Source organism: Biomphalaria glabrata, chromosome 9 (assembly GCF_947242115.1).
Source record: "Biomphalaria glabrata chromosome 9, xgBioGlab47.1, whole genome shotgun sequence".
Classification (NCBI taxonomy): domain Eukaryota; kingdom Metazoa; phylum Mollusca; class Gastropoda; family Planorbidae; genus Biomphalaria; species Biomphalaria glabrata.
The window spans coordinates 15623619-15650702 of NC_074719.1; the positions used below are offsets into that span (position 1 = coordinate 15623619).

At 33.9% G+C, this 27084-nt stretch overlaps 1 protein-coding gene across 8 annotated transcripts; it reads left to right on the forward strand.

Annotated features, from left to right (window-relative positions):
- Positions 1 to 942: 942 nt before the first annotated feature.
- LOC106080349 (ranBP2-like and GRIP domain-containing protein 4) lies at positions 943 to 26155 on the forward strand. 8 transcript variants are annotated; one of them, XM_056042257.1, is made up of 23 exons: positions 1009 to 1251; positions 8497 to 8564; positions 8691 to 8804; positions 9594 to 9646; positions 9831 to 9877; positions 11172 to 11231; positions 11376 to 11441; positions 11551 to 11655; positions 11794 to 11927; positions 13819 to 13948; positions 14202 to 14373; positions 14755 to 14976; positions 15125 to 15214; positions 15486 to 15574; positions 16136 to 16317; positions 16579 to 16699; positions 17042 to 17163; positions 20975 to 21170; positions 23274 to 23405; positions 23558 to 23618; positions 23872 to 23921; positions 25172 to 25423; positions 25847 to 26153. In XM_056042257.1, the coding sequence occupies exons 1-23, from the start codon at positions 1174 to 1176 to the stop codon at positions 25889 to 25891; spliced, it is 2589 nt and encodes an 862-aa protein (XP_055898232.1). In that variant the 5' UTR covers positions 1009 to 1173; the 3' UTR covers positions 25892 to 26153. The 8 variants fall into 8 exon arrangements, 7 of the variants coding, with proteins under 7 accessions (XP_055898236.1, XP_055898232.1, XP_055898233.1 ...); XM_056042255.1 differs by having other exon boundaries at positions 1013 to 1251; positions 11542 to 11655; XM_056042256.1 differs by having other exon boundaries at positions 1014 to 1245; positions 11542 to 11655.
- Positions 26156 to 27084: the final 929 nt, after the last annotated feature.

The following is a 27084-nucleotide window of genomic DNA, read 5'->3' on the forward strand; positions in this document are numbered from 1 at the left end:
TGACGCGTAGACGTAATTATCTTTTTTGAAGTAAAGTCTGTATTTTATAAGATAACTATAGGCTATCTTATCTTATATAACACAGACGTTACTTCAAAAAAGAAGATGATTACGTCCTACGCGTCATGCATTAGTCATGCATATTAACCAATGACTATAGATACAATCGTCCATGTTCATAGTCTCTCCACTAGCAGAGTGGTTACCGTGTTGGCTTGAGACTTAATATGCTTGAGAAGGATTGAGCCATGTGTTCAAATTCAGGTTGATCCCCCTTTTTATATTTTTATAAATGCTCATTTATTGTTAGTCTAGATTTAGTACACATTTAATTACATGACTGATTCAAACTAATTGATACAACTATGCTTAATTAATATAAGCCTTGTTTTTTTTTAAAACAATATTTTGTTTTGTTTTACAATTAACTTATTTATGAAGTTGTGTAGCCTACTATATCTTATATTATCTTATGGATTACAGACGTTACTTCAAAAGATAATATAATTACGTCCTACGAATATGTATCAATCTAGTCATGGGTGTTAATCATCGAATTAAACTCTGTCATTGGTTTTTCTGTCTGATTCAGGCAATCCATCCCATTCTCCAATGACATTAGGGAAGAAGGATATGACCAGCAGAGCAATTCTCAAAAACTTTTTTGTTTTGTCCTTACCGTTTCACTCCTCAAAAATTCATATTAGCATTATCGGCGCAAAAACCTAAATCTTTAAAAAAAAATTGCTTTTATTTAGCGATCTTTCATGCTCAGAGCGCTTTGGCCTAAACTTTTTTGTGGACCATGGGTGGGGGAACGAGGGATCTGGAGAGAAGGTTACAGATCTCCTTTAGACGCTCAGCAAACACAATTTAGCTCGACTCAGGTTTCAAACTCGAGCCCTTTTGATAGGAAATCGCGTGTCTACCTATCTAACCTTTGACCTGCCAGTGAGTCAATAGTAAGACTAGTAAGATCTATTATAATTTTTTTGGTCTATTAAAAATTCGATAGTTCGAAAGTCATAGCGCTTCCGGGACATCAACGTGAACTTAATGAATGTATGCCGCTAAAATTTTTAATACATCAAGAAGAAAATTAGATCTAGACTTTAGAGCTTTCATACTAGACCTAGACCTATTATAGATCTAGATCTAGACTCTTGTCTATAAATGTTCAAACGAAAAGTTGATGTTGATAAACATGTCGCGTCTGTACTTTCACGAAAAAGAAGCGACAAGGATGTAAGTGTAAGAATTAAGAAAACACTAAAAATAGTTAATCTAAGAACTTCAAGAACAGAGCCAGCTGGCAGAGGTGTCACTGTCAGTTCTGAGAAGGCCTTAGTCTTAGGCCCGGCCTTAGCCTTAGGATTAGCCTTGATTAGGGCGGTAGCCGGCTTAGCACAAGTTAGCATTGGTCTTAGACTTAGACTTAGAAGTTCAATGACTGAACTATAACTTGTCAAACTCAAGTCCGAGCTCAATTATACATAGATTTATGACTGTCAAGGATCTAAATGAACTAAATCTATACAATATTGACTAGATTAGATTCGAATCTAGATTCTAGATCTATTCTAGATTTATCTTATTCACTAGAAAATAGGGCTTACTTATATTTATAGCTTTGGGCTTGGGACAAGCATGATCAATTATGATAATAACTGGCAATGCAGCTGCTGCCTACAGATATTCTGAGATAGCCCAGTCATGCCCCGTGTCTCAGATTAAATGAATCTCATTTCTGCAAAAAAAAAGCAACATTTGTCAGTCATCAGGACAACGATTAACAAATTAAATGATCAAAGGGGGACTAGTTGCTTTATAATTTAAAACAAATACTTACATTTTCTACACATTATTCTTAATATTTGAAATGTACACTCGACCTATACGGCTGAAATGCACAGCTGAAAGTCATTATTAGTGGCAGAAAGAGATAACACATACAAATGTTTGCTGTTGTTTGTTGTTCCCATTTGTAGACAATTATAGTGAAAACATTTCATTATCTGTATCTGTTAATTACCTCCATGTGGTTGCAGATTGAATTTGAAACAAATAGAAGGTAATTATCTCTCAAATTTCTTCATGCATCAGAAAAGAAGAGGTATTTCTTGTCCACCAGTATTATCTAGGCTTTCTAAAGGAATAGGCTAAGTAACCAAACTTTGGAAGCATTCAGAGAATATTGAAACTTGTTAGGAAGAATTTGGCTTCATCTTTAACAGATGAAGCCATTGTCAACTAGACGATCAGAATAAGTTCTCTGTGAAGAAACAAGTCCTTTTATGTTTAAAGTGTCTTTTAATTGTGGAACATTTTAACAAAACATATATACACAGCAACGTTATGTACAGATCTCCTGCTTCACTCGCTGACCTTTCTCTCTCTCTTCTTGTTTACACCCTAGTCACTTCCCTCAAGTCCCCTAACTCTCGATACCCAACACTTGATAGTGTGTCACGGTTGACCACACAGTAACCGTGTCACCACAGTCCTCCCAGGGCAGAGAAAAATTTTGATCGTATCAAAATTTCATGAACCCAATAGTTTGGGTGTACATTAATAATGTTTAACATTGACAAGTAATACAATGGCATCTTCTATTATGAGAGAACTGATAATGCCTATGACGACAAATAAATTTTCAATAATATGTTATTGCAAGGGACATTTCCAATTGAATTATCGCAGAAAGCTTTCCTGTTATATTATACAACTTATATACAAAAAAAAAAAAAAAAATACACGCATTTAGTTTTTTCTATGTAACAATAATCTTTTGAATGCCAAAATTGTCAGGTGAAAAATGCACAATTAGTTAATACTTTATCTTACATCAAAACATCTTCCAAATTAAGGGAATTGTTTACTTTGTGTTTCTTTCATACCAGTTCCTAAATGGACATCTATGACTACAATCAATGCAACAAACTTAAAAAACTAAATTTTAGTACGACTTTCACATCTCTGAATGAAATAAAAAAAATTCAGAAGCGTAATGTTCATTCAATTTTGACAAGACAAATTTTAAAGTTATCATACAAGTTATTTGTTAATTTTCTCATCATCTGATTACTGAATTAACATAAGTCGAGCGTCCCTAGACATCATCTGATTCCTCTATTTGTTCTATCATCATTACTCTACAACTGTCTTGCGTGTCTTGATTAGCGTTTGTTGAAAGAGTAAATGGTCTGGGCATGTACAGCTTCAGCATATTGATGTGAAATACTTTGTCTCGGCTATACTGTAGTCGACCTTCGAAATCACCTTTGTGACTTGGAATGGGCCCTGCCATTTTATAAATAGCTGGTTATTTCTGTCAGGCAGCAGAACCATGACATTATCACCAACTTGTAGTGTTCTCAACTTTCGTCCCTGATTTAGCTTTCTCAATAGTTCTGGTTTCTCTGTTTGTTTGCTTTTGGACAGTTTCGCATGCTTTGATTATATTTTGTCTTGTTTTGATGACAAGATCGTATCCTGTGAGTACGTCATGTTCTATGTTCCTATTTACTAGAAAGTCTCTGTATAGTGACATGGGTCCCCTAACAGGTGAGCCATAGAGCATCTCGAATGGTGAGAAGCCCGTTGTTGTGTGTTACTTCTCTGTAGGCGAACAGTATGGGGTTGATCAGCTTGTCCCAGTCTGTTGGGTTGTCCTGTGCTACTTTGTTCAGCATTGTTTTCAGCGTTGAATTCAGGCGTTCGCACATCCCATTTGCTTGGGGGTGAAAACGGGCAGCAAATTGTTGTTTAATATTCAGAGTTTTGCAAAACTGTGCGAATTCATTTGATTTAAACTGGGTGCCTTGATCACTCAGTATTATGCGAGGGTAACCTGTTCTTGCAAATATTGCTGTAAGTGCGTCTCCGACATCTTCGGAAGAAATTCTTTTCAATGGTATTGCTTCTGGAAACCGTGTGCACATGTCTACAACAGTCAATATGTAGCGATGGCCTCTTTCGGATATTACTGGCATTGGTCCAATAATATCTACAGCTATCTTTTCAAATGGCATTTCACTTAAGTCTGTTGTTTGTATTGGAGCTTGCATATATGTTCCCTTTGCTCCATGTATTTGGCAAATATGGCAGGATTTTATGTAGGCCTTGACTTCTTGCGTAATTCTAGGCCAAAAAAATTCATTCAAGATTCTATTCAATGTTCTCTTTACTCCCATATGTCCGGCAAACGGGGTGTCATGTGCAAGCTTTAAAATTGTTTCTCTATACTTCTTTGGAACTAGCAATTGGTGTGTCTTGCCTGCTTTCAGATGAATTTCTCTCACATAGGCACCATCTTCGCCTATCTTGATTAACCCTCGTCTTGGTGGAGCTTCACTTTCTATGAGTTTTATTAGATCTGGATCATTTTTCTGTTCACTGACAAATTTTTCTGTTTTAATGTGTAGTGGGTCTTGACTTTCTGTGGAGATTTCATTCGGGTTGTTCACTTGATTATGGCTTCTCATATCGCTATTTTCTGTTTCTGTATTTTCATTTTCATTGTTATAAGGAACTTGTATGTTATCGTTTGTATTTAGCACTTCTTCTGCTTTCTTCTGAGCTCTTGTAGTAACCATGGAACATTTCTGTGTGTATTTTTCTTTCCACTTGTTCAATTCTTCTACTGTGCAAGGTTTAGAGCCTTTGATACAGCCAATGATAAGGCTAATGTTGTCAGGCTTATTGTCTAGTACTAAAGCCTCATGCCAACCACTGATGAACGGTGTGTGTATGTTGATACGTGCTACCAGATGTGTAGTTACTTGACCCGTGTAACCAACACAGTCTTGTCTTCTTCCGGTGTACTCTTGTGGGTTGACGTATTCTTTTGCGACTAAAATTGCAGTTGCACCTGTATCGTACAGTACATTGGTCATTTGTTCTCCCACAAAGCCTGGGTATACCTGCAGTTTATTAGCGTGTTTGGCAGCAAATGCTCTATCTCTGGGTCTGTTGTTCCAATCTTTATTGCGTCGGTTGTAGAAGCAGTTGTCTGTAATGTGGTTTGTTCTACCGCAAATTTGATATTGGAAACGAACCTTTTGCTGGTTACGTCGGTATTCTCGTTCCTTGTAGGTATATGTTGGGCTCTTATCTTCATATTTCCCTCTTCTATATGTATATGTTGGGCTCTTAGCTGTGTCTTTCTTATATGTATATGTTGGGCTCCTATCTGCGTTCTCTCTTCGATCTCTATATGTTGGGCTTATTTCTTCATCTTTCTCTCTTCGATATCTATATGTTGGACTCATTTCTTCATCTTTCTCTCTTCGAGATCTATATTTTGGGCTTATGTCGATATCTTTCTCTCTTCTTCCTGTATATGGGCTCTTGTCAGCGTTCTATCTTCTATATAGAGGGCTTGGAGTCCACATTCTTGCAGCGTTGTTCACCATACAAGCTGATGCCGCAGTTGGGTTTTCTCTTGCTAACACTTCCCTTGGGTGTGCGGCCTTATACTGCCTTAGTTGTGCTATCAGGCTGCTGATGGTCTTTGGGTCTCGCTCCGTGACATATGTTTTCACATTATTATTGTAAGCTTCCATCACAGCGTCCATTATGATGTGTTCTCTGAGGGTTTCATAATTGTGATCCACTTTTGACAGGTCTACCCATCGATCGAAGTAAATCGACATGTTGGTGATGAATATTTGTGGATCGTCGTTCGCTAGAGGTGTCGACTCTTTCAATCTCCTTCTGTATTCGTAACTTGTGGAGCCAAACTGTCTCAGCAACGCCTCCTTCACGGCCACGTACTCTTTTCTTTCTTCATCTCTCATTTGAAGACACATGTCTACAACAGTCAATATGTAGCGATGGCCTCTTTCGGATATTACTGGCATTGGTCCAATAATATCTACAGCTATCTTTTCAAATGGCATTTCACTTAAGTCTGTTGTTTGTATTGGAGCTTGCATATATGTTCCCTTTGCTCCATGTATTTGGCAAATATGGCAGGATTTTATGTAGGCCTTGACTTCTTGCGTAATTCTAGGCCAAAAAAATTCATTCAAGATTCTATTCAATGTTCTCTTTACTCCCATATGTCCGGCAAACGGGGTGTCATGTGCAAGCTTTAAAATTGTTTCTCTATACTTCTTTGGAACTAGCAATTGGTGTGTCTTGCCTGCTTTCAGATGAATTTCTCTCACATAGGCACCATCTTCGCCTATCTTGATTAACCCTCGTCTTGGTGGAGCTTCACTTTCTATGAGTTTTATTAGATCTGGATCATTTTTCTGTTCACTGACAAATTTTTCTGTTTTAATGTGTAGTGGGTCTTGACTTTCTGTGGAGATTTCATTCGGGTTGTTCACTTGATTATGGCTTCTCATATCGCTATTTTCTGTTTCTGTATTTTCATTTTCATTGTTATAAGGAACTTGTATGTTATCGTTTGTATTTAGCACTTCTTCTGCTTTCTTCTGAGCTCTTGTAGTAACCATGGAACATTTCTGTGTGTATTTTTCTTTCCACTTGTTCAATTCTTCTACTGTGCAAGGTTTAGAGCCTTTGATACAGCCAATGATAAGGCTAATGTTGTCAGGCTTATTGTCTAGTACTAAAGCCTCATGCCAACCACTGATGAACGGTGTGTGTATGTTGATACGTGCTACCAGATGTGTAGTTACTTGACCCGTGTAACCAACACAGTCTTGTCTTCTTCCGGTGTACTCTTGTGGGTTGACGTATTCTTTTGCGACTAAAATTGCAGTTGCACCTGTATCGTACAGTACATTGGTCATTTGTTCTCCCACAAAGCCTGGGTATACCTGCAGTTTATTAGCGTGTTTGGCAGCAAATGCTCTATCTCTGGGTCTGTTGTTCCAATCTTTATTGCGTCGGTTGTAGAAGCAGTTGTCTGTAATGTGGTTTGTTCTACCGCAAATTTGATATTGGAAACGAACCTTTTGCTGGTTACGTCGGTATTCTCGTTCCTTGTAGGTATATGTTGGGCTCTTATCTTCATATTTCCCTCTTCTATATGTATATGTTGGGCTCTTAGCTGTGTCTTTCTTATATGTATATGTTGGGCTCCTATCTGCGTTCTCTCTTCGATCTCTATATGTTGGGCTTATTTCTTCATCTTTCTCTCTTCGATATCTATATGTTGGACTCATTTCTTCATCTTTCTCTCTTCGAGATCTATATTTTGGGCTTATGTCGATATCTTTCTCTCTTCTTCCTGTATATGGGCTCTTGTCAGCGTTCTATCTTCTATATAGAGGGCTTGGAGTCCACATTCTTGCAGCGTTGTTCACCATACAAGCTGATGCCGCAGTTGGGTTTTCTCTTGCTAACACTTCCCTTGGGTGTGCGGCCTTATACTGCCTTAGTTGTGCTATCAGGCTGCTGATGGTCTTTGGGTCTCGCTCCGTGACATATGTTTTCACATTATTATTGTAAGCTTCCATCACAGCGTCCATTATGATGTGTTCTCTGAGGGTTTCATAATTGTGATCCACTTTTGACAGGTCTACCCATCGATCGAAGTAAATCGACATGTTGGTGATGAATATTTGTGGATCGTCGTTCGCTAGAGGTGTCGACTCTTTCAATCTCCTTCTGTATTCGTAACTTGTGGAGCCAAACTGTCTCAGCAACGCCTCCTTCACGGCCACGTACTCTTTTCTTTCTTCATCTCTCATTTGAAGACAGATGTTGATGGCTCTACCTTTTAAGCGCCCCATGAGGCTTCTTGCCCATTCTGTCTGTGGGAGGTTGCATGCTGTTGCTATATCCTCAAATCTCAGTAGATATGAGTCAATGCACTCATTCTGGCTCTCGTCAAATGGAGACATTCTGTCTAATTGTTTGTATTTGTCAAAGTGTTCCTCCTTTTCATTTTGCTGTTCTTTGTCTTTCTTTTCTTTAAGTTTTAGTTCTAGTTGTAAAATTTCCTTCCTTCTACTATCTTCTTCTTTCTTTTTGGATTCTTCCCTATTAAATCTCCTTTCTTCCCTTTCTTCCTCCTGTGTTATTTTTAGTGTAATGAACTTTTCAAGTTCTTCGCCTTGCAGGCCATTTTCCTTGCCCGCTTCTCTAAATATTTTGTACATCGACATTTCCACTTACTTGTGCCTCGTCGTATCTCGTCGGGGTCGCCAGTTGTGAAGAAACAAGTCCTTTTATGTTTAAAGTGTCTTTTAATTGTGGAACATTTTAACAAAACATATATACACAGCAACGTTATGTACAGATCTCCTGCTTCACTCGCTGACCTTTCTCTCTCTCTTCTTGTTTACACCCTAGTCACTTCCCCCAAGTCCCCTAACTCTCGATACCCAACACTTGACCGTGTGTCACGGTTGACCACACAGTAACCATGTCACCACATTCTCTTTGCATTTTCTGCAATTTTGTTCTATGACTAATGGTTTCTTGAATGGGGGGGGGGGGGCTCTTTTTTATACTTTCCTCCAGTTATTATATCATACTAAAACCATTGTATCATTATTCACTGATATCTTTTTTCAGAGAAATACTTTGGGACTTCAGATTGCTAGACTCTATACAGACATACATGAATATTCTACAGCCAAAATGTAATTTTTGAAAGTTAAATAGAATCTATTTTTGCAAAACAAACTCACTTATTGATACTGGAAATATTTAACAACCTAATAGACCTTCAGGCAATTCCTTTTTTTATACATCTTTTTTTCACTTAGGTATTTATCTGGCTACTTGAATGTCCAGGAAACTGTAGCACCAGCTCACCAGCTGATGGGTGAAATTAATGAAGCTCTGGGGTTCAAGGAAGCTGCTGTTAATTCATTTAGAAGGTTGTTGTTTTTTTTAATACTTATAGGTGATAATCTATAAATGTAGGACCTATGCTACATATTGAATGAGGTTGCTTGTAAGAGTACCCCAGGTTACATAATAGTGGGGATTGATTCTAAAATAGCACCCCATTCTACATAACAAAATTTTGATCAAGTAATTTATCTGTTAGCGAGTATAGCTAAAATATTCAATTAGACTTATAGCTAGATTTAGGTATTTTAGATCAACAGATCAGTGTTAAATGTGTGCTTGCACGTTCGTCCAGTGGCATATTGGCCCCTACTTGTATTTCCTAGGTTATAACCTCTAGGTATACAATTAAACTAATGTATGCAAAACAAGACTTAACAAAGTTGCAGGTAAACATATATACAAAGTTTATTTACATGAGTAAAATAAATGTGTAAATAAATGGCCATCAACTCACAGGCCTTCTCAACACAAAATAAACAAAAGTTACACATTCAAAAATAGTATGGCAAACCGCCCTAGTCATATGTTACAACTAAATATACAATCTATTGTCAAATCCTGGACATCACACATCAGTGTAAACAAAAATGAATGTCACGGGCCTCAGGTCAAAACATGACCACTTTTGGCCACTCCAGGGCACAGGCTTCAGGACAACAGAATTACCAATAATTGAACATAACATAAGAATAATAAATATCTACTCGACTTGTGAAGAAAAATACAAAAAAATTCATGTCTATCAATAAAACTATGAATATTTATGAAGACTTCATATCTTTAACAATTCTCTAGAAAACCATTTATTACAGGGCTTTGGAGATTGAATGCGCTGAAAAGTCACAAGAATATTTGTTGAAAAAAAGTAAGAGAGTGGTTAAAATATAACACAATTGTGTTTGTTCATTTTTTTTTTTTTTTTTTTTGTGATGCTGTGATAGTATTTTAGTTTAGGCTTGCTTGTTATATAGTAAATTGTTGGGCAAATAAAATATTTTGTTGACAAATTTATGAAATCTGTACATTATTTTTTTAAATGTTTTATTCAGTTTGTGATTTATACAGCGAATTGGGTATGGATGAAGACAAATTAAAGGTAATCTTAATACTGGCATTCTTTCAAAAAGGAGAAATTCTCATGTCTCTTTAATCTTCAATCCTTTCACATTTCTCATTTTATGGATTTTACACATAATGCTAATTTTATCAACTGAGAATATTCACTTACAAATCTTTAATGCTCTTCTTTGCTTTTCTTGAATTTAGAGTGTAGAAGCATATTCTAATTTGCTTTTTTACTTTTTTGGTTTTTGTTCATATTAATTTGTACAATTTCTTTTCCTAATTTTAAGTAGAGAACATTATAACATGCTTAAATTACAGCATCATTTTCTATTTACATTGTAGAAAGGTTTATATTTGAATAACTTTTTCCACTAAATATTTCCAGTATTTGTTGTAAAAAGCTTTTTTTTTTGGACATTGTTAAATTTACTTGTTAATTATAATTGTCACACTCCAGTGTGTAAAGCTAAAGAGAAGAGAAAGTGCGGGCTAGTCACATGTTTGTGTCATGCTGACAGCACATAATAAGGGCTGACCAGTAGTAGTCGGTATTATTAGGTAACAGAGTGTGCAGGGAATCCAATAGAGCACGTAGTGTCTGGCAGCACATGCGTCACCCAGATCGCAGCGATCCATGGTGGCGACTGAGGAGGTCAGTGCAGACAATTATTGTGCAGTGTAGGATGGAAGACTGTCCTATTGGGGCATATTTTGCCCGGTTCTGTCCGAACTTTGACTCCCAATGCCGTCACTGTGGAGAGAGCGTCGAGTGTCGCACGTCTTGTACAGGTGTCCCCAGCTCCGCGAGCTAAGGGGGGATGTGTCTGAGCAGTCACTCGACTTGTATGGTAGCTATGAGGCATTAAGCCGAGCGGACAAGTTTCTTGCCAGAGCACTATGGGAGGATTGAGTCCTTCCTGCTCTGTTTTTTTCAATAGGAGTTCATCTCAGGAGAACAATTGATTTAATTAAACTAGCTATAGGGAAAAAAAATTGAATCATGGGAAGTGGATAGTAAGTTCTATCAGGGTTGGAAACTATCAAAAAAGATGATATGCGTTACTACATAAATGAAATCAGTTGGTCATTAGTATTTAGTCATTGTTCACAGTTGTTAGCCAATATTTTAAGTGCATTTACTCTTAAGTGCTGAGTTGCTTCATTGTGTCCTAGTGGTGTGTTGGATAGAGACTATTTGAAACTCTCTCTCCAAATTACATGTAACAATCATATTATCAATTGGCATTGTTTTTAAACATGACATTATCTTGAGTTTTAATCTTATTATTATTTGATTATCATTGCAGTTTTATTTTCTCTTTTAGTATTGCATTGAAAAGTGTGAAGTTTTGATGCCAAAAAGTGACATTGTTAACAGATTTGAGGTAGGAATTATTTTTTTTCCAGTTTAAGTTGAATTATTTCCTTTTTGTTTAGCATAAATGTTCAGTTAGTACAGTTCAGTTAACAAAGCTTAAGTATTTACAAAGCTTTTCAAATTGGATAATGTTGTTTGTTGTTTTCATTAGAAAAAGATTTCAGCAGTAAATGTGCCAGTTCAGAACAGCAACGTGGAAACTGTTAACAGTAACAAGGTAGGTTTGTTGTAGGAAATGGGTGGGCTTATATTTATATAATATATATATATATTCTAAAGCAATGTTTTTTTTCTCTTCCAAACTATCTTCTGGAAAGATTTTAAAGACTGACTGCCCACAGGATGCTTATAGGAGAACTGTCAAGTGTAACTTGAATTTAGAGCATTCTAGTTGTCTTGATTGGTTAGAATCTTCATTAAAAATTTTTGAGGTTAGTTACCCAAAAAGAGTTTGTTTATGAGATATTACATGCAAAATTTAGTGGATATTGACTTTCGACAATCATGTTGGATAACTATTTATTAAATTGTTTTATCAGCAGAATTAATATTGTGGATTTTATTCACAGATTTATCGTACTTCATATCCTGACTGTATGACAGACTTCATGTATAATCAACAATTGTTGCATATACTCAGAAATCTGACTTACTACAGCATTGGATGTAGAGACATTTCATCCATATCTCACTTTCTCACCAGGTACAATAAGTGTTTAGTTTCTTATATATATATATATACACTGAAGTTACTTAAACTTGGTTTTTTTATCTGATCTTTACTTTTAGCTTAAAACATTTTTTATTTTATATTATAATAATCTTTTCCAAAGAAGTTGTTATTCCTTGAAAGATCAGATTTAGTGCTCCATATAGTAGAGAAAAATTGAAGCATTGACATGTGTAGGTATGTTAGACACTGTGTAATAAAAGAAAAAAAAAACATGAGAAAGTAACATTTTATTCTTTAGAAGAACTTTGTCACAATATTTTTTTTTTCATTAATATTGATCTATTAGTAATATTTTTGTTGTGACTTGAAAATACGGTTCCTGGTCATTTCATCCTCAGTTACTTCATCTCCGGTCATTTCATCCTTGGTCACTTCATCCACTGTCACTTCATCCCCTGGTCATTTCATCCACTGTCACTTCATCCCCTGGTCATTTCATCCTCTAATACATCAAGTAATAATTGTAAAAAGTATGAAATTAACAATATTTCATTTATTTATTTTTATTTACATGACAAAAATAATTAACATAAATAGATAAGAATAGAATAGAATGTCATTAAAAATATGAAAAATTAACATATATATATATATATATATATATATATATATATATATATTTTATATATATTATATATATATTGTTACGAATCTCACTAGCAAACTGCACCATACACCACCAACTTAAAGAACTTGACAACTCAGGGCTCCAAAGTAACACTTTAATAGTTGAATAAATAACAGCCAGTACTATACAATTGGCAACACGTACACTGTACAAATATCTCTCCGATAACACCGTACCGCTGTATCAACTCTTGCACTGGCCTCTCCGCCTCATTCCGGGCTTGCACTGGGTTCAACAGTTCAGGACTGCCTTCACACACTAGGCTCGTTGTGTCGGACTCGATCGCAGACCAAGATCAAGACGCCAGTCGTCTAAACTGTACTTGACAGTACTCCGCACTGAACCGTCGTAATGCTCCGTACAGAACCACACCATTGAACTGTGCTGTAATTCATTTAATATTAAAAAGAGATTTGTGGCTCTCATAGCTTTCACTTTACTAGCAGAGGCCATAGACCTATTTGGAATTGGATTGACTTTGGCACTGTAGTCCATACCTTTATAGTAAAAATCCCTGACATATTTTTTTTTTGATAGGCAGTGGATAGTCATCTTCTCTGGCATTTTTAAAATATTGACATAAAATAATCACATTGCCATCTTTAAATTAAACCAAAAAAACCACAGTTTTCATACTCTTCATTGCATTTGTTAATTATCTATCAAAAAAATATGTTATATAATTATACATTTGAATCCTGTGCAAGAAAATTCTTTGAACAAAGCTTATATTAACTCACTCTGTCTGTCTGGTAAAAAGCTTGTACACGTTATTTCTCTCGCACCCAATCTCGGATCAAGCTGAAATTTTGCGCAATATTTTTCTTTTACCTGACAACACAAGAATCAATTTTAAAAATTAACCAATTAATTTATTAACTATTTGGTAATTAATAATTTTGTTTGGTATCTCGAACAAGGGAAAGAAATTGTATTTGACTGAAGTGGTGGTATAAGCTGAATTAGTCCTCTTTAGAGGTCCATAGACAAGTGACAGGATCATAGCATATTGTGAAAACTGAAATCATGAAATTGCACTAAAAAACAATTGATGAAAATATTTCTAATGAACAGATTTATTATTGTTAGCCTAGATCTATTACAAATTTAATTACACAACTGACCCAAACTAATTCATACAAATACACTTAATATAAACTTTATTTTTAAAAAAGCAATTTTTAATATTTTTTTTTGTATTTTTCTTGTTTTTCATGCTTTTTTTTCTTTTAGATTTGATCTGCATATTAAACACTGTGACTCATTAATGATCAAGAAAGAATCTTGGAATGCAATGTTAAATGAGATGAAAGGACAGCTGTTGTATAATGCTGGACTATTGTTATTAAAGAAAGCTATTTTGGTAAATTTGTCTTTTTACTAAAATTGTAATTTATTGTAAGAATTTCTAGCAATTTATGTGAACGAAGAACTGAAAAAAAGGTATCTGCAAAGGTATTTGTTTTTTTTTTTGTTTTTTTTTATGTGTAAATATATTTTTTTCAAAATTTAAATGCCACACATAAATTTTACTTGTGGACATTAATAAATAACATTATTATTTAGTTAAAACAAAAACTTCTTTACTTTAAATGAATAAAATATTTTTTTGTTAGGGTTTATTGCCTTGGGAAGAGGCAATCCATAATGTTGGAGTGTGTTTTGTGGTTTGCCAGCATATTGGTCCACTAGATGATCAAACTTGCAACTCTCTGTTGGATTTGAATAGATGTATCAAGTTCTACAAATGGTGGCACCTTCAAAGTTATGACAGGTTGTCTCAAGTAGGTTAGTAAAAATTTTTTTAAAACACATTTTCATGATAAAATTGAGTGTCTTGATGAAACTTAGCTTTCATGCTGTGTATCATAATTGATGGTACTTAAAATGCATCTACTTTTTGAGACTAGCATAGAGAAAATTCAAAATGGGTCAGGTGAAAACCTTAACCATATGAAAATATTGTTTTTAAGTGAACTGAGTTTTAAAATATTACACATTCAATCACAAGTTATCACATTGAACATTAGCAACTTTTACTCATGTGTGTCACTGTTTTATTGAGAAACTAAATACACTTGCATCATCAACTGCATCAATGCTCTTTTTACTAGATACATCTATTGCTAATCAAATCTTATATTACTTTTTTTTTTTGTTTTAAATCAGGACATGTATTAATGCAACTTTCACATTCTGAATTGTTCTTTGAGAATCCAACCATAAGACCCTACGTGTGTAACATCATGGTAATATGTCAGGAAGTTTTTATGAACTTAGATATTGAAGAACTTAAGAACAGTTTTCTTTTAAGTCACTTGAATGCCATGGATGAGATCTCAGATATGTCAAAGAGGCTTTCTTGGAAAGAATTAACAGATATTGATACAGGTTATTTTTTCTTTAACAGAGCTCATGATCAGTACCAGTATGTTGATGAAATAGAATTAAAAATAATAAGACAAATATTTTTTAAAAACAAACATCTTTTCTTCATTAACAAGTTTTAAATCCTTAAATAACTTCTATTCATCATTAGTGGCTGTTGAACTACACGTGAAGAGTTTACCAAATTTGGTTTGGTTGTGTCTGCAGCATTATACAGTGGACATGGATGCCCAACCTACTTGTAAACACAACTTTGTTTTTAAATCTCTTCTTGTGAAACTTTGTTAATGACACCAATATTTTAATTTATTTAGCTAAAGATATTTTCAACAATTAATCTAAATAATTTGTTATGTTAAGGGTAGGATCTGCATCTACAATCTTTATTTATCCCATGTCAAACTTAGAGCAGTTAGTTGTGGATATGTTTATCTATTTTGGTGAAACTTAGGATTATGGTCCCAGAGTTTACCCACTTGTTATTAGCATGGTTAACTTTATTTGTCTTACAGATGATTTCATTCCCATTGAAACATTTATGTTTAAAGCCAGATACTTACCTCTAGCTTCTGATGAAACAGTTAGTCACCTGGATATGTTTGTAAGCATAACCAAGCAATCTAAACTATTTTAATTCACTATGTATAGCGTTTAGAATTATAAACTAATTTAAGACTAAGACTGCTTTATTGATCCTTTTTTCAAAAAGTTCATTTAACTCTTTCTCTCCGTAATTATTTTTCTAAGTTTCGAATGAATTCTTCCTTTTACCCATTTACTATTTCACTACCCAGTTATGATAAGCTTCAATAGCTTTGTTGTTTGTTATTAGAAAATGTTTTATTTGGTATAGAATTAAAGAGGAATGCATGCCCTTTTTATATTAAACATAATTAAGTCTATAAAATTAAACATTAATTTAATTTAATGAGGTCAAAACGTTGGTATCGTCAATTAGGAGAGAAAGAGTTAAATATGGTAGTGTTGTGCGTGTGATTTTGATGCTCTTTGGTCTAATCACAGGGACATTGATGAGATGACTTTCTAATAGTTAATTTTACTTTGATGTTTCCTTTTTTTTATTTGGTTTCATTTAGAATTTCATTGTTAAGACAATAATAAACAGTATCTCTATTTATTAGGTTAAATTTGAATAATTTAGGTTTTCCTGCTAGCAGCTGTTCGATGTGCAGCCAATTTGCAGTGGTGTACACAGAATCACCTTTCTAGGAGAGGAGAGAGTTGTCCCATCCTGTTACCTCTGTGTCTTATTTCCCCTGTATGTTCTGAACAATTAGAAAACTTCTGGTCAGCTGCTTATGAATGCTGTACACATAATCTCTTGTAAGTTGTGATTTTAATTCATACTTTTTAAAAATTTTATTCTACAATTCAACATTTTGTACTATTTTAAATAGAAATGAATAGTAAAAAAAAAGTGTAATAGATCAGAAAAATTCCTTTGAAATTAAAAAATTGCCTTTCAACTGAAATTGGCTATAGCTGAATAAACCAAACTTTGAGACTTGCCTTGGTCCTGAATTATTTTCACTTTATTAATAATTAGCTACCAGGTGTAATTGAAAGATTATTTAATTTTCTTAGTAATAAAACTTCCCAGTCATGGCGTGAGGTGCAGCTAGGTGTTGATACAGTCAGGCTAATTGGCTTTCATGGGATGTCAGTAATGATGTGCGCACACATTGCTCGATCTCTTGATGCCAAGGTGAGAGGTGCAGATGGATGCACTAGTGTATTATTTATATGTAGTCTAGTTTTCTGAAATTCTTTTAGTCAACACATTTAGCAGACGTTGATTTCTGTCCAATTTTTTATACTTGTGATTTATACTACAAAGTTTTGATAAATTAATAATAATAATAATAATCTTTATTATCCGTAAGGAAATTTGTCTTACAATTTGTGCATTACACCAAACAAAAAACATTATAACTATAAGAAACCAAAGTGTACATTCACACCAGACTCACTCATAATTTACATGTGACAAAGTTTATTAAGCTAATAATGTAAAAAATTGTCTAGTTTTATTGACTAATTCTTCCAGGTGAGAAATGTGATTGAAATAGGATTACACAATAAATACTCTGCTTCTGACTTGGTGACTTTAGAAAATCTAGCTGCTTTTTATTGGAGCCGAACAGAAGAATCATTAAACAATATAAGCAGGTAATTTTGTTTGATCTCAATGTTCACAAAGTATTTTCATTGCATTCTCACATATCTATAAAGACAAGAATGGACACTTGATTACTGGTAATTAGTTATTTTAATAGCAACAAGGGAAACTAATACATCAGTATTCACATCTATGGCTAAATTTGTTGGGTTTAGTCCCCTTAAATTACTGTTAACGCTATTTCTCCTTCACGCATTCTCTGATCAAGTTGATACGTTAAACAATTATTTATTGTACCTAACAAAACATGAATCAATAAACAAAAATACTTAAGTCAATTAATTGTTGGTATTTAATTATTTGTTTGATATCAAATAAGGGAAATAATTTGTACATTATTTTTATATAGTTTTAAGGACAGAGTTCTTCCTTTTTAGATAAGCTTTGTTTTCTTTAAAAAGGATTTTTTATGTTTTGCTGTTTTTTTTTTAATATTTATAAAAAAAAAATATTCCTTTTTTTTCCTACTCTATTTACTGTTCTTTTAAATTTTATTGTTGTAATACTATATAATAAGTGTTGTTTTTTTGTCTGACTAGTGTTTTAATATACCAAAGAGACCAATTTGTAATACTTCTTCTTCTAGCCAGCTTTATTGCTGCTGAGCTGTGAGCTCTTTTGCAGACTGTGCCAAGGAAAAAAAGTGTGCTGTTTTCTTCATTTGTTCAGCACTGCCGTACAGGGTGTTGGTTATGTTGGGATGTAGTGGAAGTAGGGTCTGCCTAAGGTGGATTAGGGAGAGGCATTCAAAGAGGATATGGTTTACGATTTCAAAGGGGGAGTTGTGTGGAGTTTATTTTGTTCAGGTGGTAATTTAATAGTGGTGTGTGTCCTGTTCTTAGTTGGAAAATTGTAGATTGTTCTTTGCGGGAGAGGAAGTTAATACTGTCCAGTTTGTTAGGCGTAGTCATTTCTTTGTACATGGCTCTGCCTGTGTTTCCTGATGCCCATTGGTTGAGCCACTCCTCTTTGTGATTGTTGACTAACATTGATCTTAGGGTGAGGTAGTTAACAGGTCTATCTGGTTGTTCCATAGATGAACCTGCCTTTGATAGCTTATCTGCCTTTTCATTTCCCATGATGCCAATGTGTCCAGGGATCGACTGTAGTGTGATATTGATATTTAATTTTGATATCATCTGATGGATTATCACAATGAGTGTTGTCAACTCTCTTGGGCTGTTTGAGGTGCTGCTGTTAAGTGCTTGCAGAGTAGATTGGGAGTCTGTAAAGACAACAATATCTGATGGTGGTTGCACTCCTTCATATAATTTGTTTTTCACTGTCTGTAGTGCTATGGTAATTGCCTCAATTTCGGCTTGGAAGTTTGAGCAGTAATCGCCACAGGGTGCGCTTATCTCAAAGTGTTTATTTTTAGGGAAGACCAGGAAGGCACCAAGACCAGCATTGATGGTGGCTTTGAAAGCCAATCCGTCTGTATAAATATGGATAGCTGTTTTTTGATAGCTTTCAATTGTTTCAAGCGTGCCTACTTTGAGCTCCAGTGGATTTGATTCTTTTGTCAAGGTGTTATTTTTAAATGTGTTTTGATGGTTGGTTGTTTGTAGTTTAGTCCGGGTGTAATGTTTGAAAACCTGGTAATTTTTTCTCTGTTATTGGGTAGGTGGTGTTTAAGGGCTAGTTCGTCAATAAGTTGGATCAGAGTCCTTTGCTTTTTTTGATTGTTTTTCCTATTTCTCTGTGTTAGTAATTTATTTGGATGATCGTCCTCCAACCTTCTGTATCTCTCAATAGCTTCTAATGTTGCTCTGTTGCGCCTTAACTTAAGAGGTTCAATATTGGAGTCTATTTCACAGGCTGCTGTGGGAGTAATTCTCATACCTCCACTAATTAGCCGCAAGGCTTGGTTTTGGAATGTATCTAATGATGATTGATAGGTTTTGTTGGCAGCTACTTGTATGGAGAGACAGTTATCCATTACAGATCTGACGTATCCAGTGTATAACTGTCTTAAGGTTTTCTTTTCAGCTCCCCAGGATGTTCCTGCTAGGTGTTTTATTATGTTTAATCTTTGTGATGCCTTTTCTTTTAAATCTGCCATAAAGTGTTTTAGAGACAGTCTTTGGTCTAGTTTTACACCAAGATATGTTGGATTTTCTTCTTTATTTATTGGCTGTGAGTCTATTTTTAGGATGTAGTTTCTTTTTGCTGTTTTGTTGCTGTGGCTAAAGATTGAATAAATTGACTTTTCTTTGTTTAATTCCATTTTCCATAATTTTGAATATGTGGTGATAGTTGTGAGGGCTCTATTTAGTTTGGATCTAGTCAGCACTGGATATTTCTCTGTAGTCCAAATTAAAAGGTCGTCTGCATAAAGTGCCTTATTGACCGAAATGAGGTCCGGGAGGTCATTCATGAAAATTAGAAAGAGAGTGCAGCTAAGGGCTGAACCTTGTGGTAGTCCTTCTTCCAAACTTTTTTTACTAGAGATGGCACCTTCGAATCAGGATTGGATGGTTCTGTTTTTTAAGAATGCCCTGATCCAGCTGTACATTTTTCCATGGATGCCCATTTTTTTCATCTTCAAAAATAGACCTTTTCTCCACACTCTATCATAGGCTTGCTGCAAATCTATAAATACTGCTGTAGTGTGTTTGTTTTCATGAAACCCTTCTACTGTGTCCTGGATAAAACGAAAGAGGTGGTCTTCTGTTCTACTTGCTTTCCTGAAGCCAGCTTGTGCATTGTGGAGTGAGCAAGTACTTTCTAGCCACCAATAAAGTCAGTTATTGATCATTTTTTCTGCCATTTTGCCAATGTTGGATGTTAGAGATATTGGTCTATAACTTTTTGGGTCTCCAGGTGGTTTATTTTTCTTTAAAATGGGTATTATGTTTGCGGTTCTCCATTCCTGTGGTATGTCTCCAGTTTTCCATGTATGGTTGATAAAGTTAAGTATACAGTTTTGGGCCTGTGGTCCTAGTCCCCGAATCATTTCATTTGTTATTTGTAATACAAACAGTCCAAAAGAATTCAGCCCAAATAGTTTTAAAGAAAACAAAAAGATGAACACTATACTGTCACTTGTTAATTAATTGATGAAATCTCCGACATTACATTGTCTGGAAACATCACAGTTCAGATAAAAAAAGTTTAACTCTTAAGACTTACAACATAAAAACCAAACTGGTTATTAACAATAGGAACAAACTCAGAACTACTAAGCTACACTCTGCTACAAAGAAAAAGGCATATTAAATACCACTAACTGTTAAACAGTTACTGTCAGTGCACAACTAAATAAACATTAAATTGTTTTAATATTAATTTTAATTCTTTTCCAATTCTTTTAACATTTCTTTTTTTTTTTTTTTTTTTTTTTCAACAATATCAGATAAGCTATCTATAATCCAACTTTGTCTGTTGTGTGACTGTTTGTGATGAATACTTCTTTGCCCAAAATCCTTTTTTTTTTTTTTTCAATTATTTTGGTCAATTAAGGTTTCCTCTATCTGTGTTAATTGTATTGTTCTGTACAATTATTGATTCTTACATTATTATGATGTCCTGCAGGATTACCTTTGCATCCATCAAATTTGTTTCAACTGTGATATGACATAATACTACTACGCCCCCCCACCCCTTAACTTTCTGACCTCAGTGCATAATGAAGTCACAGAAGCTCAGTTCATTGAGCCTTTTTTTCTGTGATGCAGCCCTTCACTGACTCAGCCCCATTGTTGACACCAAACTTATTTTCTCTCTTTGTCTTTTAACTCCCCAATTGTTTTCGTCGTGAACTAATTATTCTATTTCATCATTTATCTCACTTGTATTCAGCTTTCCTATCAGCCACTGTACAAGACTATTTTCTGAAGCAGGTGACCAGAGTGTTCCTGTCTTTATACTTGCCAAAATTACAGAGGAAGTTCAGTTTGCCTTGGCTAGGCAAGCCATGAACAGTAACCAGCTAGGTGTAGCACTTCAGGCCTTTTCCTCTGCAAGAACATTGTGGGCTAAATACTACATGGCTCTGGTAAGTTTAGTACTACCAGCCTGAGCTAATAAATACTACATGGCTCAGGTAAGTTTAGTACTACCAGCCTGAGCTAATAAATACTACATGGCTCAGGTAAGTTTAGTACTACAGCCTGGGCTAATAAATACTACATTGCACAGGTAAGTTTAGTACTACCAGCCTGAGCTAATAAATACTACATGGCTCAGTTAAGTTTAGTACTACCAGCCTGGGCTAATAAATACTACATGGCTCAGATAAGTTTAGTACTACCAGCCTGAGCTAATAAATACTACATGGCACAGGTAAGTTTAGTACACCCGCCTGGGCTAATAAATACTACATGGCTCAGGTAAGTTTAGTACTACCAGCCTGGGCTAATAAATACTACATGGCTCAGGTAAGTTTAGTACTACCAGCCTGAGCTAATAAATACTACATGGCTCAGGTAAGTTTAGTACTACCAGCCTGAGCTAATAAATACTACATGGCTCAGGTAAGTTTAGTACTACCAGCCTGAGCTAATAAATACTACATGGCACAGGTAAGTTTAGTACACCCGCCTGGGCTAATAAATACTACATGGCTCAGGTAAGTTTAGTACTACCAGCCTGAGCTAATAAATACTACATGGCACAGGTAAATTTAGTACTACCAGCCTGGGCTAATAAATACTACATGGCTCAGGTAAGTTTAGTACTACAAGCCTGGGCTAATAAATACTACATGGCTCAGGTAAGTTTAGTACTAACAGCCTGGGCTAATAAATACTACATGGCTCAAGTAAGTTTAGTACTACCAGCCTGAGCTAATAAATACTACATGGCTCAGGTAAGTTTAGTACTAACAGCCTGAGCTAATAAATACTACATGGCTCAGGTAAGTTTAGTACTACCAGCCTGAGCTAATAAATACTACATGGCTCAGGTAAGTTTAGTACTAACAGCCTGAGCTAATAAATACTACATGGCTCAGGTAAGTTTAGTACTAACAGCCTGAGCTAATAAATACTACATGGCTCAGGTAAGTTTAGTACTAACAGCCTGAGCTAATAAATACTACATGGCTCAGGTAAGTTTAGTACTACCAGCCTGGGCTAATAAATACTACATGGCTCAGGTAAGTTTAGTACTAACAGCCTGGGCTAATAAATACTACATGGCTCAGGTAAGTTTAGTACTAACAGCCTGAGCTAATAAATACTACATGGCTCAGGTAAGTTTAGTACTACCAGCCTATGTAATTATTTACTTTCTTACATGCTCACATTTCTGTATCACTTCGGTTATACAATGCAAATGTGAAGTTATGCTATATCAGTGTTTCCCAATGTGAGGTCTGTGTATCTCCAGGGGTACAGGAAGAGTTTGAAAGGGGTATTCATTGCAACTCATTAACTATGGTTCTCCTTCTCATTGATGCAAATTAATGTTATTTATAATGAAACATTTATTTCTTATGAACAATTTTATTTTTCATTTATTATTTTCAATAATAGTTTTTTTGCTAGGGGTTTTCAGAGTTACAAAAATTATTTAAGGGGGTTGAAAGTTTGGAAAACACTGTGCTAGATGAAAGAGTAAAATATAAAGTATATCAAATGTATGAAATCATAAATACTCAATATGGATGTTGCATTTAGGCACCAAGGTGTTTTATTCCTTGCTTTAGAACATTCAAGTCTTAATATCTGTGCTGTTCTTTCCATTGCCTTCTATATCTTCCAGAAAAATGTAAGATAAATTATTTAAAACGCTTCACTTGTTACCGGTTAGGTTTATGAAATGTTAAGATGCATACAAAATTCTTATTTTTTATAGTGCATCTTTAATGCTCAATTAGTGTCATCTCTTTTGTGGACATTTAACTGGAGAAGGGTTTGTGTGTTGTAACAACTTTGCTCAAAGCTGCAATTGTATATTTTTGTATTAGTTAACTCTGATTTTCTTGTCCATGCCGGTATTATTATAAATTCAATGCTTAGATACTTTCTTTTTTTTTTTAAAGCCTGTAACAAGAAATGTATTTTATTTTAAGTTATATTTGCTCCACATTCTGTTTAAATACAAAAATATTTGTCAAAAAATGAATTTTAGTCAAGGTTCTTTTAATTATGTTTAGATGTACAAACTATTAGGACAGACTAATGCTGAAGAAAGTAAAGGCAATGCTACAAAACAAACGCTGCTTCTTAAAGCTAGACATTGTCTAAGTGACATACAAGACAAGCTTCATAAGGAAAACTCTCTGGATGTAAGTCAACAGAATAGAGGAAGAAATCATTCTCTCATTTGTTCACATTATGAAAAGAAATCTTAAAAAAGAATTTAACAAAATATTTGTGTAGCTTTTGAAACAATTTTGAGGGGAATTGGTTAACTAAAAAAAAATAATTTTTCTTTCAGAAATTATATGTTTTGTCTTGCGATGAATACAAGGAGCTGGACAGAGAAATCACTTGCATGAGTAAGTAACTAAATCAGTTAGAAAATGGATTACCGGTGCTTCACATGACTAATTTACATTTTGAGCATTTTCCAGCTCCCATCAATGGAGATTGCTTTTATTTCTTAGAATGAGGACACAATGTTTAGGTCTTGTCATTTTGTGAAAATAAAGACACAATTATTTCATTGAAAAACATCTTAAGTAACCTTTATAAACCTTTGATATTCTGAGAACATTTTTTTTAAACTTATGCATGTCTACTTTTCAATAGATAATGGATGTAACCACAGCAGCTCTTCCCCAGTACATAAACTAAATCAAGTAGGTAGCTTGTTTAAATTCTTGTAAACTCTTTGTAACTCAAGAAGAAAATAATTATTTATGAAATAATTTAAAGAGTGATAATGAAATTCCTTTTTGTTATTCATTTAGCTAACAATATCTTTTAGAGATTTTTATATTATAATTTATTTTACATATAAGGAACATTCAGCAACATTCTTTTGATAATCATGATGAATACTTCTAATTAGAGGTTGTCCAGCAGCCTCAATCATGTTAAATCACCCTTATCAAAGTGAGTGTTTGGTATCATATTAGCAGTAACAGAAGAAAGCTTCAATTGTATTTGTAGGGAAAAACACATATTTAAGAACACATGTAAAAACAAATTCTTAACTTGAGATACAAATTAAAAGGAAAGTGAATACAATTTGTTTTTTTTCCTAAAATTAGTACAATATTTCTTTTTATGAGTTTCAAATAAGCTGATCATATCAGATCATAGTTTAAAATAGTCAATTGCAAGTATTTTTGAAACATTTGGCCACATCAATAGTTATTAGATTTAGAGATCTAATAGTTATTAGATAGCTGGAAAGAAAACGAATAATAAGTGTCTAAAATTTAAGGAACAAAAAGAGTCAAGAAGTAGGCTAGATTGACTATGCATGACTAGATTTTATTATGAATGCCTTTTTTTTTTAAGTATACAAATACATTAATACCATAGAGCTGTACAAGTTTTTGAGTTTTGACAAACATTGTATGCAAAAAATTTTTACTTTTTTTGCACTCATTAAAAATGACTTCAGAGCTCCTGCCCAAATAATGAATATTTCTCAAGTACTGTTCCGGGTTTTCATATATTTTTAAAAAACTTAAATTAGCTTTTTTTTTTTTTTTTTAAATGAATTTAATTTTGATATTTCTAACATGTAGGTACTACAAATCAATAATGGTTTTATAGAACATTTATTAGCATCATTAACAGGTTGATTTTTAATTCTAGCCCAGAAAAAATGTTTCTCACATAGTCTTTTGGATTATTGAATGGCATACCATTTTTTTTGATGAATGTAAAGTTGGACAGCATTTTCATTTTAGTTATGTATCAACTCTACTTTGTCTTAAGCGTGATACCAAACCAATGCACCATATTTAAAATTCTTTCCATTTACATAATGCAATAACTTTTTATTTATATTATATTATTAAAGTCAAAATATTTTTTAAAAGACATTTTTTTTTTCAAATAAGTCAACTTATGCATTGCATTGTTTCTTTTCCAGACTAAAGATTGTGTTTATCAGAAGACATTGACCTCAGGTTCATCATTTCCTCACAATGCCACTCCTACAAGAACTGTGTCACAAGATGACAATGTACCATGGAAAAAAGATTCTACTATTGAAAGTCTGATGGTGAAAATGCTACTGGAAAGGAACTGTAAACTGATTCTACAGAATCAAAAGTTGGTTGTTGAAATATATCAAAGTAAGCAGGAGTTGAGAGAAAAAGATTTTTCTATTCAAAAGTTGAAGGTAAGCTTTGTACTCTTTTTTTTTTTCATTTGATATATGTTTTTAAACTGCTTCAAAAATTAAAAGATTGCAGAGTTGTTTTTAGAACAAAAAAATAATAACCTTTTCATTAATAAAGATCTTGTAAGATAATCTTTTTGGATTTCAGATTTGTTCAATTTGTTTTATATTGAAAAAAATTACATAAAGAGAATTATACTTTGATGAAATAATTCTAACTCCTTTAATGTATATCATTGTAAGTTTATTAATTCAACTTTTTAACATTTTGGGGATTTTAATGCTACAATTATTTTTTTTTTTTGGCAGCTTAACTTAAAATTTTTTTGTCCTGAAGCTTTAAAAAAAAAAATATTTATATCTATCTTTGGACCTAAGATTAAACCTTATAGATTCTATATGCTTTTTTTTTTATTTTTCCAGACTGATGTGATGAGTCACAATCTGCTGCACAGCTGCCAACTGTGACCTGTTGAAATAACACTGGCGGTCAAGTTAATACAGATGCATATCTAAAATATTTTATGATTATAATAGAAAAAGTCTTTTTTTATTTTCTTTAGTAAAAAGCTTTTTTTGATACATTATTTATGTAAGGGTCTTCCTGTATTAATTATATAGTAGTCCTACTATTAAAGGTATCTCATTTAATGAACAGTACGACATTTTGTGCATTTTTTGTGTGTTAAATCTCATTTCAGTTAACTGAGCATAACTTATATTGTTGTTACTCTGTTCATATTTTGATTTCTGATCATATTTTGATATCAGTTTATTAAAAAAAAAAAAAATTCTTTGATTTCTTTTCTGTTTTATATAAAGTCTTGAATTACAACACAAATATTTAAACTATGTTCATCCCTATCAAATTGCATAATGACTTTTGTTACAATTTTACTTCTATTCTATCAAACACAAAATACTGGATGTGCCATATGCTATTCTGTAAGAGTACAATTTTGATCAATTCTTATATTAAAGTTGGTTAACACTATTGTGATAAAGAAACTAAATACAATAGGCTTTATTAGGTAAGATGTTTTGAAATAGATTTACAGTCAAAACTCTGCATCAATGTTGTCACCACATTCTCATGACTTAGATGTCACTAAACTTAATAACAGTAGAAAGTAGCCTGCTAAAAAATACTGTGCTTGGTGAATCTTTAGCCAATAGTTTTAAGTGTTTACCTTTTTTAAATGGTTAACTTAAATCAGTAAATGTCAACGTTTTGTTCTGTAGTAAGTAAAGGATTCTTCTTTTAGCCAGCTTTTTTGCTGCTGAGCTATAGGTTCTTATATTTTTTGCAGTCTGTGCCAATGAAAAATAACGTACTGTCATACAAAGTGTTGGTTATGTTCAGTTTTAGAAGTAGTAGGACTCTGCCTAAGGTGGATTTAAATGGCACATTCTAAGTGGATAGGATTCACAGTTTCGACAGAGGTGGGTGAGAAGGATTTATTCTTTTAAGGTGATAATTTAATGGTGTGTGTCCTATTCTTAGCAGTAAGATTGTAAATTGATACTGTCCAGTTTGTTTGGCATGGTCAAGTCTTAGTACATAACTTTGCCTGTGTTCTCTGAGGCCCATTTGTTGAGCCACGCATCTTTTTGATTGCTGGGTAACATTGACTTGAGTGTTAACTGGTCTTTCTTGTTGT